Source organism: Mya arenaria, chromosome 2 (genome assembly GCF_026914265.1).
Source record: "Mya arenaria isolate MELC-2E11 chromosome 2, ASM2691426v1".
Taxonomy (NCBI): Eukaryota; Metazoa; Mollusca; class Bivalvia; order Myida; family Myidae; genus Mya; species Mya arenaria.
In genome coordinates, this window is record NC_069123.1 from 22,897,333 (window position 1) to 22,916,485 (window position 19,153).

The 19,153-nt window shown below is 36.5% G+C and overlaps 1 protein-coding gene and 1 long non-coding RNA gene across 2 annotated transcripts; both read left to right on the forward strand.

Annotated features, from left to right (window-relative positions):
- Window positions 1–6,588: 6,588 nt before the first annotated feature.
- Window positions 6,589–10,952, forward strand: LOC128223982 (uncharacterized). Its single transcript, XR_008259412.1, has 4 exons — window positions 6,589–6,782; window positions 8,484–8,686; window positions 9,850–10,059; window positions 10,534–10,952. It is a non-coding gene; the product is annotated as an uncharacterized LOC128223982 (long non-coding RNA).
- Window positions 10,953–12,640: 1,688 nt separating this feature from the next.
- Window positions 12,641–14,082, forward strand: LOC128213784 (isatin hydrolase-like; the record flags this gene model as incomplete). Its single annotated transcript, XM_052919843.1, has 2 exons — window positions 12,641–12,802; window positions 13,551–14,082. Coding segments are annotated over 2 exons (486 nt in total), but the record flags the coding sequence as incomplete, so codon positions are not given.
- Between the last annotated feature and the right edge of the window lie 5,071 nt (window positions 14,083–19,153).

Sequence of the window (19,153 nt, forward strand, 5' to 3'; positions counted from 1 at the left end):
AACGTTGAGGCCGTGTCATATCTGTTATGATTTGTAATGTATATTCAATAAATTGGAACCAATGACCTCTTCTATGTATCCCCCTCCTCCATTGGAAACATGAATTGTGATGACTTTGATATGTCACCTGTTTGAACAGTTTTAGTCTGTCCGTCTGTCCTTCCATCAGTCACACTCTTGTCTGGAAATAACTTCAAAACTACTAATGGGATTGAAATAAAACTTGGTATAAAGATATATATGGCAATGAGAGGAAGTGCATTATATAAGAACCATACTCCTATCATGCATATGTATTTAGTTATTTTCCCTTAACCATTTTTTCATAATTGGTGCTTGTCCAGGTCATAACTTCAAAACTTCTGATAGGATTCAAATAAAACTTGGTATATAGATAGATGGCAATGAGAGGAAGTGCAGTGCACAAGAACCATAATCATATCATGCATATTTATTAAGCTACCTCCCCTTAACCATTTTTTCATAATTGATGCTTGCGCACCTTTGTCCTGAGAATAACATCAAAACTACTGATAGGATTCAAATAAAACTTGGTATATAGATAAATGGCATTTAAAGGAAGTGCAGTGCACAAGATCCATAATCCTATCATGCATAGTAATGAAGTTATCTCCCCTTAACCATGTTTTTTATGATTGGTGCATGTTCGGGCCATATCTTGGAAAATACTAAAGGAAAATAAATGAAACTTCAAATATAGATAGATAACAAAGAGAGAAATTCAAGTAAGAATGCATTTATAGCTGGCCAAATAAAAGTATATGAATTATGTGACAACGCCTGTAAAAGGGATACAATGGTGCAAAAATGGTATTAGGTCTGAAAGGAGTAACAAGAAAACATGTTTTTCCATGTCTTTATATAATTTGTAGTAATATATTATACACAGATTAACATATTGTTTAACTAATTTAGCAAAATAATGATAATGTACCATTACATTAAAATAAAATGCTACCATGGCAATCACAATATAAAGCAATACAATTTATAACACATTAAGGATGAAAGATACTTAAAAGACTTCTCAAATAAGTTAAGTATAGGCAGTCACATTAGAAATAATTTTTGAAAAATAAGAGTCGTATAATTAAAATTTTCGTGGTTTATTGGGGATTTAAGTCCATATTAGAACATTGTTGTGCAAAAAAAACCCTCATAAATAGTAATACATGTACAATGTAGTAACAATACAGTTTTGGTCAGGTATTTAGGCATTTTGTTTCTATGCTTATCATACACAATATAATTTCATAACTTAGTAAAATGTAAAATGCTACAATCATTTACCTTCTACCTTCACATTGTATTTCAATTTCTGCCTTCACATGTAAAAAGGACGAAAGGGATGCATCCATCGCTTGAAGCGATATTCTTGTTTTAAAGGTCAGAGCCTTGACCTTTGACCTACTGAAAATCAATTGGGTTCATCTACTGTTCATGATCAATATTCTTTTAAGTTTGAGGAACATAGGATCAAGCATTTTGGATATACAGCGGAAGTATTTTTTTAAACAAATTTAACACAACATTGACCTTTGACTTACTGACCTAAAATCAAATGTTTCTAGACACTGTCCTTCAATAAAATCACATCAAGATCAATATGGGTAATCTACTAGTTTGTGTGATAATCCTACTAAGTCGAGAGCTATAGGGTTGAACATATTGAATATAATGAGCGGAAATTGCTTTTCATTAAAGAGACTCTGATCATGTTTTGGCACCAAACATAAGTTTACCTGGTAATGAATCTGAAAACACTCGTATAACAATTATTTTACTTTTCGATACCGAAATTGTAGAAAAAAAAACAATTTAAAGTATAAAATATCTGGCTGTAGTGGGGAGCGAACCTACGCCGGTACACTCAAGACAAAAAGTAAACTAATACCATATCCACTCGCCCACAAGGACTCGTAGTAAGTTGACAGATAATTTAACCTTCATTGAATACATCGGTAGTATCACGTGATCATGTCAATCAACCAATCGACTTCAAAGACAATATTTGAGCATATATCAACATTTGTTTACGGGTTCCGGCCGTCAGTATAACAGTTTAACACGTCTAATGATTTACCACAATTTATTTCGTTATAAAAAAGTGCATTTTACAGATCATGAAATAGTCCCTTTAAAGGTCATCGCGAACTTTGACCAACTGACATCGAAATAAGTAACGGTAATCTACTGGTCATGACCTATATTTTCAATTTTCAACACAATAGAATCAAGCGGATATATTGAGCGCAAACCATTTTGTTACACACATGTTTCTGACGTTTTACAAATATGTATTTTCATAATAGTCCGTCCTTGCTATAAACTCTGGATTGTAAACATATTTATAACTAGTGGGTTGAATTAACAAAAAAGGATTCGAAATTAACTACGTGCAGATGATCAAAACCAAACATTTCATGCTACGAATCATCGTCTGCAACCACGGTACTTTCTTCCGTTACACTCTATACATACCGTGGGACAATATTGATTGACAACATCTCGTTTTAATGAATATGCATGAGGCATGAGAGACAACTCTTCTTCCAATGAATTCGCATGTTACACTCAAATATTATTCAATAACTTAACAATGTCAGTAGCCTCCGTGGCCGTGTGGTCTTGAATACTGCGAAATATTATGGTACTGAGAAGGCGGACCCGGTTCAACTCCGGCAATCGGCAGAATATTCTTCAACCGTAAAGTATCTGGTACTTTGCGGAACCAATGAAACTGCCTCATTAATTATTCCAGTGTGGACATACCACGTGGTTTGTAACGTCACATTTGGTTATAACTTGAAGCAAAAGACCGCTCGATTCGGAAAGGATTATCGACGTAAGTTTGTTATTTTCATATCAATTTTTATAAAACATAGCGGAGGCTAAGCGGAAAAATATACACTATACTCGGTTACTGAGCGATATGTTGAGCAATTTAAAAATTTTAAAAATCGTGGGCAAATGCTGACAATGTACAAAATATTTTTTGTAATAACGAAAAGCAAATTACGTTTCTGGACCAAAAAGTTGTTTATATATATGTTCACCATGTTTGCCTTTAAATGGAAGTCTCGGATATATTCTATCCTCAGGATATATTCATACCTACAAATGAGGCATACACTATATAGAAATATTAAATGTTTGCATTTTGTTATGACGAAATACAAAAACTATTTGGTTATAACGAAAAGCAGTTTTTGGAGGAACAATTGCCGACCTCTCTCCTTCTTGCCATTACGCAAGCGTTACGTTGGCGATGGGACGTCGCGTGGTAGATTTGACGCACACGTTTGACCAGGATGCGCCCAAATACCCTCTCGATCACTGAGTAGACAAGGGGCTAGATTGGAATTTCTTTAAGATGACTACGCTCATGGCGAAGTACACGGGTCCAAAAAACAATACGTGGTAAGAAACATTTTATTTGAATCTGATCGCCGGCACTAAAGGAGAAGTAAATGATTTTTTATGTTTAGAAATCAGTGGTTTGGGGTGGAACACGTAAAGTGTCTGGTGTCTACAAATGTAGAAAGAATGCCGTTTTCGCTCATATTGAAATATTTTTTCACATCCAATGTTGGTAAAAAATTGGTAAAAAATATGTACTATTATTGTATCATATCGGAGATTGTTATCTGTGTGCGTCTATACATTAACTCCCATATCGGAACGTTATTACTACAAGTAGGCGGAGCTTAATCGTGCAATTCCATAATTCCCAGGTAATTTTTAATGACAACGATATTCACTTATTTATGCATATATGAAAGCACGCTAATCATTTAGCGTCGTCATTGACAACATGGTACATTACAGTTACTTCACCCACTATACGCGTGAATTAAATTTTGTCTCTCGCAAATTAAGCGCTCGTGTGTAAGGATATGGCGTCAATCTCGCTCGAGCGTCTCGTCGGGCCCGGCGTCGTCATTGACATTACGGACAAGGCGCAAAATGACATCAAATTCGCGATCACCGTCGAAGACTTGAAGGGTTTGTCATTTTCTAAATGTAAAAAAAACATAAAAGGATATACTTTCTAAATTCAAGTTAATACACTTGCCAAACATATATTAATGTATTCTTAAGGTTCTCATGTTCTTAGAACGATAAAAAATGCATACAACTATCATAATGTTAGATGCATTTATTTGTGGACCAAAGTATTGTATTCAAATTTCCATGTTACATGCAGCACGCTTCCGGGTCATTATACCGACAGAAAGACATTTAAGCAATTTTCTAATAGAGAACTATGTAATCATCGATAGTTCAGCCGGAAGCGCCCCGTATTACAAGTCACAAGGGAAATTTCGTTGTAGGGTTGACTCTCACTCTTTAAGCCATTAAACCTTTTGTCAATTCAATGCATTTACTTAAAATCAATCATGCTCATTTTTCATTGGTCTACAAATAAGTGCCTACACAAAACGTCTTCAACACCAATAGTTTCGTGTAGAAATGTTTCAAATCGACAGCCCGGCACAAGTCTTCAACACCAATAGTTTCGTGTAGAAATGTTTCAAATCGACAGCCCGGCACAAGTCTTCAACACCAATATTTTCGTGTAGAAATGTTTCAAATCGAAAGCCCGGCACAAGTCTTCAACACCAATAGTTTCGTGTAGAAATGTTTCAAATCGACAGCCCGGCACAAGTCTTCAACACCAATAATTTCGTGTAGAAATGTTTCAAATCGACAGCCCGGCACAAGTCTTCAACACCAATAGTTTCGTGTAGAAATGTTTCAAATCGAAAGCCCGGCACAAGTCTTCAACACCAATAGTTTCGTGTAGAAATGTTTCAAATCGACAGCCCGGCACAAGTATATCCGTTCGAAAATATAACTTAAACAATTTAAGTTAAAGACTCAACATTTTTTTTGAAAATTGTTTGAGTTGAAAGCTGTCTTAAACATTGTATTCATTTACATTGTATAGTACGACCTACAACAAAATGAGTGTCTATGTTTGTCGGGGAAACATGCTTCGTTTAAAAACGGAAGTTCTCAGTGAATCGTGGAAACATGCGTTAAATATTTGTGTTGCTTTCGGACCATAAACCGCTAGTGGATTTACTGAAGGAAAACAAACAAATTCCGACAACGGCAGCCGCAAGAATACAGCGATGGGCATTGACGTTGGCAGGTTACGAGTATGTTTTGCAATACATGGCAGGACCAAGCATTGGCAATGTTGATGGTATAAGTCGATTGCCGAGACATACAGAGGTTTCCGAACCGCAAATTCCAACGAAAATTGTGTTAGCCATTGAACAATTGGATGAAACGCCGGTTACATCACAACAGGTCAGGCTATGGACGCAACGAGATCCGGTTATGTGAAAATTGCTGTTTTTCTGCAAAAAAAACTAATTCTGCTGTTAGCAATGATTTGAGCCCGTTCACTCATTATGGTTTATGACATCCCAACATGCAATTCATTTCGTATGATGTGTTTCAGAATTCAGCTCTTAATGAACATGGGAACATACAGCTTATTTTTCAGCTCTAAGGCTTCATGAATACGTAAACATGGAAACTATAATTAGATGCTGCATTTGCTAGCCTTTAATTCGTCTTTCATTTTTTTGAATTTGTTTTCTAAAATTAATTTGATGTACATTTTATTCTTACAGTATTTCAATATTTTATATTTGCTTTGAAGTGTTTTCCATTACATGCCTTTTCAACACGGGAGTCTTTTTGGAGTAATAAATAGTTGGATACATATAAATGTTCGACTATACTTTATTATTGAATTTGAATTGTAAAATTTGTCTCGCTACTTTGTATGCAAGTTTAAAGATAACGTAAGAATGTATAAAATTTGGTTGCTGTGAAAAACTTACCGTTGCGTCCAAGAATCGAATCTGCTGAATTGTTGATTCGATTTAATAACTACTACGATCCGTTTTTAGACTGTCGGCTGCAAGCCGACAGTCTTTAGAGAGCGGTATTTCAGAAACGCGACTAGTCGCCTGACACGACATATTGAACATGAATATATTAATACACACCACCTGCGTAGCAACAGAACTACTTACGTGAATGTGGGGCGTCAAGTACCTGCTTATGTGTATTTAACGCGTTATTGCCTTTTTTATGACAAATATTGCGTGTTACTCTTAGTATAGTTGTACCGTTACAATTTGTTGAGTTTTATTGAACAATATAATGAAAAATATTGAAAGTATAGCATTTACATACGAAGTCATTTTACCCTACATCCAATAGTAAGCTACACCACATGTTTGCACCCCGTGTGACGTCACACATATCCCAGCATTCAAGACTGACCCGGCAAACCCCGGCAAAGAACTTATTTTATGAATGAAAGCTATTAAGAAATAAATCATACGCGGTTAAAGAGTTCATGTCATGTAATATTTTGTGAAATAGCTTTTATGTTTCAAATGATTTTTTTCAGCAGCAATCGAACTATTGTGTTTGTTTGAGTAAATTATTTGGATTATACCTATCACAGTGTGTCAACGTTATGTCTATTGTTATTTTGGACTATAGGGTGTAGTTTTTAAGTCATACACAATATGGCGGCGATTATGCGGAAATGAAATTGAATGTTACTTCGAACACGTTCTTCTACAAAATAACCCACCTGTATTTAGTGCTATTGCTTTAACATCAATCGAAGCAAAAATGGCATCAATGTATGCGTCTAAAAATGTTAAATTTAGATGGAGACAATCCAGAAATGAGCTCCAAGGAAGTGATCGATTTCGGACACGAAGGTACAGTACATGTACATAATAGACGTGTTATACGGGATTCTTCCAATCCCTACAGTCTAAACGGTTTTGTGCAAAAAGTGGGGGTGTTTGAAAAATATTGGAATTGTATTAAGTGAAGTATTTTATGGTTAAAATGGATAATAAAGTAAAGATTTATATTCATATTTTACCATGGAAGTGCAAAGCTATTTTGACCCAATCGTAATAATTTGGCCACCTCCGACAAGCTTCGAGATAATACATTGTAACAACTCGGCCTTGGCCGAACAATCTGAACACCTCAGCCAGTATCCAACAGGGATTGACTATCTCGAAGCTTACCGAAGATGGCGAGTTGTTACAATTGATGGCCGAAATGTTCCAATTGTTGTAAAATTGTGAACTGCAGCCTTGCAGGTGCCCTTCATGTATATATTGTTATGTTTTGACAGAATGAAATGAAGAAAAAACCATCAAACTCATAATTATTTGCTTGATATTACTTTTTGGTTACGGAATTTATATAAAATAACATTATCTGGTAATATTTCTTGTTTTTATGATATGTTATAGATGCAATATGCCTTAACCCGGAATCCCGATCGGAATAACTACCCACTTTTCGTACAAAACAATTTGTACGTGAAGGATTTGCTGTATCAAAAATCGTAAAAAAATCTGTCAACGTACAATTTTTTGGACAAGAAGGTACATCTAGCTGATCTACATCTCTTAGTCTAAATATTTGTACGTTGACGGACTCTTTTTACGATTAAAAAAAAAATATAGATATATATATATATATATGGCAAATCCTTCACTACAACATCTTCATGTTACTTTTAATTCAGAGTTGATTATTTACTAAAATTATTTCGCATTTTTAATTGTTGTTTAACCTGAAACGTCTCAACCATCAAAAAAGAACATATATGCTTCAATAGTCTAAAAAAATAGACGTGTTATATGGGATTCTTCCAATCCCTTACGTCTAATCGGGTTGCAAAACAGGGTGGGGGTTGAAAAATATTGAAATCGTAGTTAGATAAGTATTATATGTTTGAAATAGATATTAAAGGTTTATTTTCGTATTTTACTTATTACCATGTAAGTGCAAAGATTTTTTTCACAAAACAAGCATTTAATGCATTTAAACACAACCATTTTACATCTATGTAAATCTATGCACTGCAGCCTTGCAGGTGATCTTCATGTATAACAGTTTATATCATTATGTTTTGACAGTATGAAATGAAGAAAAACACTCATCAAACTCATAATAATTCGTCAGCTTTTATTTTTTGTGTACATAACTCATATATTAGATATATTTAATTATCTGACCCGGAATCCCAATCGGAATAGCTACCCACTTTTGGTACAAAAAAATTGTATGTGAAGGATATGCCATTTCAAAATTTGTAAAAAGATCAGTTAAGTTACTATTATTTGGACTAGTGCTTCAAGTGTTTGATTTATTGTCTCTATAATGTATAATGCACCTGTCAATTGTAGAGCCAAGCTGGGAGCTGCCTAAAAATCAGTTACCCAGTTAGCTCAGTTTGACAGATCTCCATGCAAGTGTTCACATGGTCGTGGGTTCAAGCACCATACCAGTAGCATCTTTTCTCAAAGGTTTACTTTAGAACCCATCATCCATGAGTAAACAATTATGATTTTTTTATTAAATATTACAGGCCATGTTCTTTTGTAAACTTTCAGATTGAGAAGTGCCTGGATACAAGGCTAGTATTGTTAACATCATCTGATACAATCAACTGGAACAAAGCTGAAATGGCTGCCTGACCTGACTTAAAAATTGGATGGCAGTACATCAGACTAGAAGATTACAAGTATTGAGGTGGACAAAATGAAACCTGAGCCTACCAAAGCTGACAGATTGCACAAGAAACACATAAATGCAGGTATTTACTGAGATATTGTAATTATTTTTTGAAACTTCTCTTCATTTAGGAAGTTCAGTTGAAACAGAGTTGGCAAATAAAATGAACAAAGGTATATACATTTTGAATTCTAATTCAAATGAGAACTTTACTGGCCAGCACAGAATGGTAAAATGCTAGTCTACCAATATAAATGTGCCTGGTTCGAATCAGAAAAGCTGATGAATGTACTGGTTGTGTAGCCAGGATGTGAGTAGGTCTGCACTTGGCTGATAATGCATATCATATGTTTAAGCTGCACTCTCACAGATTGTCTGTTTTACCAACTCTTTTTTTATTTCTTGGTCTTGTAATGAATTATTTTATGCGAATTTCTGAACACTGGACATAACAGACAACTGGAAAAAGGGGATCGCTGCTTTCTTATATTAATTCAGTCAAAAAAGACAACTGAAAATATTGGAACGCTGTTTTCTTATTTTAATACGGTCAAAAGATGATGTTCTGTGCCAAAAATCTCATTTTTAGTAAAGCGTTAGCTTTTAACCATAAAACCAATAGTTCCAAATGTAAATATAAAAAACATGATCTTATCTTTTGTCAGCAGTCTTATTTCATCAGTTTTCATACTGCTTTTCATTAGCTTATTCCAAGCCAAAAAGTAAACGAAGTTGTCAAAACCTTCAATCTGTGACTGAGAGTGTAGCACTCTTACAGATTGAACGTTTTGACTACTTTATTTATTTTTTGTCTTGGAACGGGCCAATTTATGTGATAATGCATGTTAACCATTCATATTAGATTGCTGACAATAAATTTGTCAGAAAATGTTTATATTTAAGTTCAAAATGTTTTATGCATTTTTCTTAAACCGTTAGTAACGCTTTAAGCCATAAAACCTTTGTTTTCGACCTGAAATATGGAAGTCTGCAATCTAATATTTTGTCAGTAGTCTTATATCACTGGTTTGCAGATATTTTAGCTAAAAAATAGGTCATTCCAAGACAAAAATACAAAAGTTGTAAAAACAGTAAATCTGTGAGAGTGCAGCTTTAAATGACTAAATGTTTTTATTTGGCTTAATTTTCACCTAAAATCTTACAGTTTTGTGGCATCTAAATGGTTTGTTTTTAACAACATTACATGTGCATATGTATATATTTGTTCTTAAATTTGTAATTTAGATTGGAAGATTCATTCTCTGGAAAGTAGAAAAGGGCATGTTATTACATACTGTTATCACTGCCATGACAGAAACCATATTGAGGAGCTGGTCCACCTGTAGGAAGAATTGCGCTATTGGTTGGAGCAGCACTATTACCCAGCCATACACCAGCACTTAGTTTGTCATAGGGAGCATTTCTGAGCAGTTATGGAGACCACTAACTATGCAGGTATGTCATAATCAAAATCTTGGTTTATATATATTTTTTTATAATTTAGCATCTGTTGAGAAGAAATTTATTTCTAGATTGAAGGCACACACTATAATTTGATGCCAAAAATATATTTCTTATTTTAATGCATTATCATGTCTAACTCATTTGACTTAAATGATCAAAGCAAAAGAAATGCAAATGATTAATCTGCAGATATACAAATGTAAGCTTTTTTAACTGGGGAAATTGTTGCCACTTGTCTATTAATTAAAGAACACATTTATAATTAATAATGTTTAATCTGTACACAAATCATATGCCTTCTTTGTTTTAACCATCAATGTCAAATAGTCCAGCATGATAATGCATTAAATTGAAAAAAATGCATTAATTTATATGAACCCTTTAAAACAAAGACATTTCCTAAATCCAATAAAAAATAATTGAATATTGATGCAGAGTTCAGTTAGAATATAACTTTTTTTGCAGTTGTTGCAGTGAAACTGGCACCAGTGTGTTTTCTGTAGAGATAAAGAGATAGTGTCCAGCAATGAAGACCCAACTCAAGATCTGACCTTGTAAGGCCAATATGAAATAACTGTGTGGGAAAATGGGCAAAACCTGCAGTCAGGAATGCACGGAAATCATCAAAAGAACAGTGTTAAATTAATCTTTAATAACTTGACATTTATTTTCTTTGACATATTTATTCATGGTGCAGTGAAAACATTCTTTTTTCTCATGGTTATTTAAATTTAGAATTGATAGGAGGGAACATCACTATGTAGTTTCATGTTCATAGTCAGATCAAAACCCATGTACATGCCCAAATGAGCATTCGAAAATATCAAAATGGTACTTGTTGTATGTAATGTAAGTTAATTAACATAATAAACAAAAATATTTAATCAATTTCAATTTATTATGCCCCTTTCAAAGAAGAGGAGTATATTGCTTTGGACATGTTGGCCGCTACGTCCGTCTGTCTGACAGTAGACCAAAGCTTTTCCGGGTGATAACTCTACAATTCCTAGACCTATTGTCAAACTTGACATGAAAGTTTGGTTTAACCAGTAAAGGACCCCTTTTGATTTTAGGGGTAATATGGTCAAAGGTCACAGTGACCTTGAACAGAAAGGTGTCAAACCATACTTCTGACTGATAAGTTGACAATGCCTGCACCTTTGGCCCTCAAACTCAACATGGAGGCTAAGTCTGACTATTAGAAGATCCTATTGATTTAAGGGGTCATTGGGTCAAATGTCAAGATCACAGTGACCTTGAATGCTAAAAGGTTGTACTAATAATGACTGGACAAAGCCTGCACCCATGGCCCTTGAACAACTTGACTTTGGGGTTGGGCCTGACCAGTAGGTGAGCCCTATTGATTTGTCACAGACCATTGAATGCAAAAAGCTTGCCTGTGTGACAACTCGACAAAGTCTGCACCCATGGCCTTCAAACTTGAAATTTATGTTTGGGGTGACCAGCAGATGACCCCTTTGGATTTGGAGGTCAAGGTCACATCTCCAATATTGGTCATTAAAACTATGTCATTTACTTATTCCCTGCTGCTAAGTGGATACATGTTTATTAACAATTATCAGCCATCATCTGAATATGAATTAAAACTGTACCAACTACCCTCATACTTTGAATAGCATAATCTTAAAACTGCCTCAAAGGCATCTTTTGTCAATGAAAAACCAGCTGTCACTTCGGTCCATGCATATTTCATTCAATTGTCCAGATATTCTTGACAACATGGCGCTAATTAATGCTGCAGGTTTGAAATTTAATACATTAGTTTTTTTTCTTCAGCACCATGCAGATTTATTAACACTTTTATAATAAAAACAAACTAGAAAACAAATTTTAAAGATATTAGTTTTTTTCATGGTATGATGCCACAGCACCATGCAGATTTGTTTTCACTTTTATATCAAAGAAAGTAACTCGAGCACAAATTTTGTAGATATGTGGACTCTGTTGATAGAAGTTCTGGGAGGCATTTTTAGGCTTGAAAGAGCATCATTTTAAAGTTATATTTTTATTATGTCCCTTGAATCTTGGGTATAGCTTGTATTGTATTTGCATTTTAAAGACATTGGCTTCTACAGACCCTAATGAAATGAAGGAATGTAATTGCTTACTGAAACTGTTATAAGCGACATCATAAATTGAAGCAATTTTAACATAATGAATATGCATTTAACTACTTTAAAGCGGTTCAAAATTAGGAAATTTGAATTAAGAATCTGGTAGGTCATTGGATACATGATTAAGTAGGGCCAATATATTTGTGCTTATTATAATCACATTTATCCTTCTTCATCTACCTTAAAGAGTGTTCATCAGTTGTATGAAATCATTTGATCACATTTCATTTGAAAGAACTTTGGGGTAGTGTTTGCCTTCTTCAGTTACGTCACCGACAGTCTTGCAGCGCTTTCAGCGCTTTGATTGTACTTATTGTAATGCATATATACGTAAGTGACCGGACAATACTGTGTAGTGTCACTGTATTATATCATGGCTGTCATACAATGTCCTTTAGTTCCCTGACCTTCACCCTAGAGCACGAGGTTGACCATGGCCGGATCCCCCGGGCGCCATCATCATGATGAACTCTGGCTGGGCCCGAAAGTACCCGGACTCCAACAAAGTGTTCGGTACACAGAACCTCTCAGACCCTCTCTCCTTCCGGTTTCCTGGCTTCAGTTTGGAAGCCTGCAAGTTCATGCTCATAAAGAGACAGGTGAGAAAAAACCTTTGTAAATAAACATTTTAAAACACGTAGTAATCCCCCTTATCGACGCCGATTGCATTGTGCTCTTGAGGTTGAAGATCTTCAGACGCCTTTCTAAACTGCTTGAGTTATGATGTTTTGATCCAGAACTAAAAATTACATGATGTTAAGCGATCCCATTTTATCGCGCGCTTGTGTGTGTGCGTGCGTGCGTGCGTGTGTGTTTACAGGCTATTTACGATGGCTTTGCATGTTTATTCATTTCTTTTATTCATACACGTATTCTCGAAAATTCTTATTGAACGCCTCATATGCAATATAATATACAGATATGCAGGTTGGGTGAAGTCAGCTCAATAAAGGACAAAAATGTCTCAGCGTGCCAGCTGAACATTCAATATCGAATGTCAAATGTCGTGCAAGCTCAACATCAAATATCGAATGTCCAATGTATGTCGTGGCAGCTCAACATTCAATGTCGAATGTCAAATGCCGTGCAAGCTCAACATAAAATGTCTAATTTCCAAGGTCTTGCCAACTTGACATTCAATGTCGAATGTCGAATGACGTGCCAGCTCGACATTTAATGCCAAATTTCCGATGTCGTTTGTTGAGTCAACTTCAAACAGCTATAGCTACACATGTACCTATTGGATCTACTCCCATTTTAAGTAGGGTAAGGTATTTGTCAAAAATCAGTAATGGATTGAATATTTTCTGACTGATTCCAACCACATTTTTATGTATATATCTGCAGGTCAGTGTGGTAGGAGTGGACACTCCGTCCGCGGATCCCGGAATCGCCCCTGAGTACTACTGCCACAACCATCTCCAGCCGAATGGTGTTCCCTTAGTCGAGTACGTTGCCAACCTGGATGCGATCCCTGTGCGTGGCACCACTATTGTGCTGGGAGCCATCAAGATGCGCGATGGGACCGGCGGACCCACCCGGATATTCGCCCTCCTGGATGACGAGAACGATTGGTTTATTAATGGGGCAAACTTTGGTTCCTGTCCAGGTGTCATCGTGCTTTTGTCGTTGTCAACGTTGTGTGTTTTGTGCCAGGCGCTGTGCTTCTAGATCGAGGTCCATGATCATGTTTGCGAGTTTTGTGATTGCGGTGTTTCTCGAAAATGTGTCGGTTTTTTGGTTAAAATATAACAGCAGTATTTATAGCATATTTATACATGAATAGAGATATTTAGACTCGCTTAGTTGTTAAGAGTGTATTTGGTGAATTACATCTATATTTTGCTTTGCTATATGATTATGTTTGTATTTTAAAACACATCAGCCTATAATATACATATAATTAATACAAATATATATCACATGAGTAAATGTTCTATTTTCCAACATATGTTTTTTTTTCGCATTCATCGAATTTACAGATGTGACATTATTCTTAACTTCTTTGCTGCCTTGCTTGTATAATTATATTACATACATCACACTGTATCATATTCAATTTTACGTTATATATATTGAATAATATATATTGAAATAAATTGCATTAACTTTGCTTATATTTTTTTTATAAATTATTCATCTGTTTGAGCCGAAAATGTTTCTACTGTAAAAAAATATGTTTCAATGGCACTGGCTTTAAAACAATAGAGAGATTGCGAACCACGACTTGGAAGTGTAGCTTTATATGTGGAAGTTTGCGAAATTTCCAATGTCCGTGTTGTAAAATTGCGTTTAATGGTCGTTTGCGAAATTTCTCTTAAAACTTGTACTCACAGGCTCGCTGATAATCGCATAAATCACTTTCCATTTGCCAACGTATGTGCAATTCTAAACGTGTACAATATCCACATACCTGGATGACATCGTTCACAAAAGAAGTCCACAAGTTCATATACCTGGATGACGTGTTACACAAAAGAAGTCCACAAGTCCATATGCCTGGATGACGTCGTACACAAAAGAAGTCCACAAGTCCATATACCTGGATGACGTCGTACACAAAAGAAGTCCACAAGTCCATATATCTGGATGACGTGTTGCACAAAAGAAGTCCACAAGTCCATATACCTGGATGAAGTCGTACACAAAAGAAGTCCACAAATCCATATACCTGGATGACGTCGTACACAAAAGAAGTCCACAAGTCCATATATCTGGATGACGTCGTACACAACAGAAGTCCACAAGTCCATATACCTGGATGACGTAATGCACAAAAGATGTCCACAAGTCAATATACCTGGATGACGTCGTACACAACAGAAGTCCACAAGTCCATATACAATGTACCTGGATGACGTCGTGCACAAACGAAATCCACAAATCCACGTACCTGGATGACGTAATGCACAAAAGAAGTCCACAAATCCAAATACCTGGATGTCGTCGTACACAAAAGAAGTCCACAAATCCACATACCTGGATGACTTGATGCACAAAAGAAGTCCACAAGTCCACATGCCTGGATGATGAAGTGCACAAAAGATGTCCACAAGTCCACATACCCGTACAAGTAGTGTTTCGCAACCAGTCCAATTTCAGTTCCCGGTTTTTAAATAACTCCGTAGTGTGCCATCTTCTCCGTGTCCTAACCTGTTTCTCAGAAGAAGAAACCCGCATTGCCCTGAAAGACTGTTGTCCCAGCGTTCTGTGAAAATTGATACTCAGAAAGTTGTACAGCCGTTAAGTCTAAATGTATTTTTTTTTATTTAAAGCCATTACTTCGTCCTAGTGATTGAAATTATACAACTCGCGCTACGCCATCGTGTATAATTTCGTTTACGCGGGATGAAGGTGCAGTAATTATTATTTATTTTTAGAAAACTTTAGGTCACTACCAGTAAGATGGGAAGTGTACTACGAAGACGTGTATCAATGAATAGGGACATTTGCTCATCAAAGAGTATTAAATACAGATGGAATTAGTGTTGTTTGGTTATGGCCCTTGTATAATATAGGGATGGGATAAGTGTCGTTGGGTTATTGTCCCTGTATAATATAGTGATGGGATAAGTGTCGTTGGACTATGGACCTTGTATAATATAGGGATGGTATAAGTGTCGTTGGGTTATGGCCCTTGCATTACTTAAAGATGGGATAAGTGTCGTTGGGTTATGGCCCTTGTATAATATACAGATGTGATTAGTGCCGTTGGGTTATGACCCTTGTATAATATACAGATGGAATAAGTGTCGTTGGGTTATGGCCCTTGTATAATTTAATGATGGGATAAGTGTCGTTGGGTTATGGTCCCTGTATAATATAGGGATGGGATAAGTGTCGATGGATTATTGTCCCTGTGTAATATAGGGATGGGATAAGTGTCGTTGGGTTATGGCTCTGTATAATATAGGGATGGGATAAGTGTCGTTGGGTTATGGCCCTGTATAATATAGGGATGGGATAAGTGTCGTTGGGTTATTGTCCCTGTATAATATAGGGATGGGATAAGTGTCGTTGGGTTATGGCCCCTGTATAATATAGGGATAGGATAAGTGTCGTTGGGTTATGGCCCCTGTGTAATATAGGGATGGGATAAGTGTCGATGGGTTATTGTCCCTGTATAATATAGGGATGGGATAAGTGTCGTTGGGTTATGGCCCCTGTATAATATAGGGATGGGATAAGTCTCGTTGGGTTATGGCCCCTGTATAATATAGGGATGGGATAAGTGTCGTTGGGTTATGGCCCCTGTATAATATAGGGATGGGATAAGTGTCGTTGGGTTATGGCCCCTGTATAATATAGGGATGGGATAAGTGTCGTTGGGTTATTGTCCCTGTATAATATAGGGATGGGATAAGTGTCGTTGGGTTATTGTCCCTGTATAATATAGGGATGGGATAAGTGTCGTTGGGTTATGGCCCCTGTATAATATAGGGATGGGATAAGTGTCGTTGGGTTATGGCCCCTGTATAATATAGGGATGGGATAAGTGTCGTTGGGTTATGGCTCTGTATAATATAGGGATGGGATAAGTGTCGTTGGGTTATGGCCCTGTATAATATAGGGATGGGATAAGTGTCGTTGGGTTATTGTCCCTGTATAATATAGGGATGGGATAAGTGTCGTTGGGTTATTGACCCTGTATGATATAGGGATGGGATAAGTGTCGTTGGGTTATTGTCCCTGTATAATACAGGGATTGGCTAAGTGTCGTTGTGTTATTGTCCCTGTATAATGCAGGGATGAGATAAGTGTCGTTGGGTTATGGCCCTTGTATAATATATGGATGGGATAAGTGTCGTTGGGTTATGGCCTTTGTATAATATACAGATGGTATCAGTACCGTTGGGTAATGACCCTTGAGGTATATACGGATGGGATAAGTGTCGTTGGGTAATGACCCTTGTATAATATACAGATGGTATAAGTACCGTTGGGTTATGACCCTTGTGTAATATACAGATGGGATAAGTGTCGTTGGGTTATGGTCCTTGTATAATATACAGATGGGATTAGTGCCGTTGGCTTATGGCCCTTGTATAATATACAGATGGTATGAGTACCGTTGGGTAATGACCCTTGTATAATATTCAGATGGTATAAGTACCGTTGGGTAATGACCCTTGTATAATATAAAGATGGGATAAGTGTCGTTGGGTTATGCCCCTTGTATAATATACAGATGGTATCAGTGCCGTTGGGTTATGACCCTTGTATAATATACAGATGGGATTAGTGCCGTTGGTTTACGGCCCTTGTATAATATACAGATGGTATCAGTACCGTTGGGTTATGGCCCTTGTATAATATACAGATGGTATAAGTGCCGTTGGGTAATGACCCTTGTATAATATACAGATAGGATTAGTGCCGTTGGGTTATGGCCCTTGTATAATATACTGATTGTATCAGTACCGTTGGGTTATGGCCCTTGTAAAATATACAGATGGTATCAGTACCGTTGGGTTATGACCCTTGTATAATATACAGATGGGATAAGTGCCGTTGGTTTACGGCCCTTGTATAATATACAGATGGTATCAGTACCGTTGGGTTATGGCCCTTGTATAATATACAGATGGTATAAGTGCCGTTGGGTAATGACCCTTGTATAATATACAGATGGGATTAGTGCCGTTGGGTTATGGCCCTTGTATAATATACTGATGGTATCAGTACCGTTGGGTTATGGCCCTTGTATAATATACAGATGGTATAAGTGCCGTTGGGTTATGACCCTTGTATAATATACAGGTGGGATTAGTGCCGTTGGGTTATGACCCTTGTTTAATATACAGATGGTATGAGTACCGTTGGGTAATGACCCTTGTATAATATACAGATGGTATAAGTACCGTTGGGTAATGAACCTTGTATAATATACAGGTGGTATAAGTACTGTTGGGTAATGACCCTTGTATAATATACAGATGGGATAAGTGTCGTTGGGTTATGGCCCTTGTATAATATACAAATGGGATTAATGCCGTTGGGTTATTGCCCTTGTATAATATACAGATGGTATGAGTACCGTTGGGTAATGACCCTTGTATAATATTCAGATGGTATAAGTACCGTTGGGTAATGATCTTTGTATAATATACAGATGGGATTAGTGTCGTTGGATTATGGCCCTTGTATAATAAAGGGATGGGATAAGTGTCGTTGGATCATGGCCCTTGTATAATATACAGATGTTATAAGTGTCGATGGATAATGGCCTTTATATAATATACAGATGGTAAAAGTACCGTTGGGTTATGGCCCTTGTATGATATACAGATGAGATTAGTGTCGTTGGGTTATGGCCCTTGTATAATATACAGATGGGATAAGTGTCGTTGAGTTACGGCCCTTGTGTAATATACAGATGGTATAAGTACCGTTGGATTATGCTCCTTGTATAATATACTGATGGTATAAGTACCGTTGGGTAATGAACCTTGTATACTATACTGACGGGATATGTGTCGTTGGGTCATGACCCTTGTATAATATAGAGATGGGAAAAGTGTCGTTGGGTTATAGCCCTTGCATAATATACAGATTGGATTAGTGCCGTTGGGTCATGACCCTTGTATGATATACAGATGGGATTAGTGTCGTTGGGTTATGGCCCTTGTATAATACACAGATGGGATGAGTGTCGTTTGGTAATGGCCCTTGTATAATATACAGACGGGATAAGTGTCGTTTGGTAATGGCCCTTGTATAATACACCGATGGGATTAGTGTCGTTGGGTTATGGCCCTTGTAAAATATACAGAAGGGATTAGTGTCGTTGGGGTATGGCCCTTGTATAATATACAGATGGGATTAGTGTCGTTGTGTTATGGCCCTTGTATAATATACAGATGTGATAAGTGTCGTTGAGTTACGGCCCTTGTATTATATACAGATGGGGTTAGTGTCGTTGGGTAATGACCCTTGTATTATATAGAGAT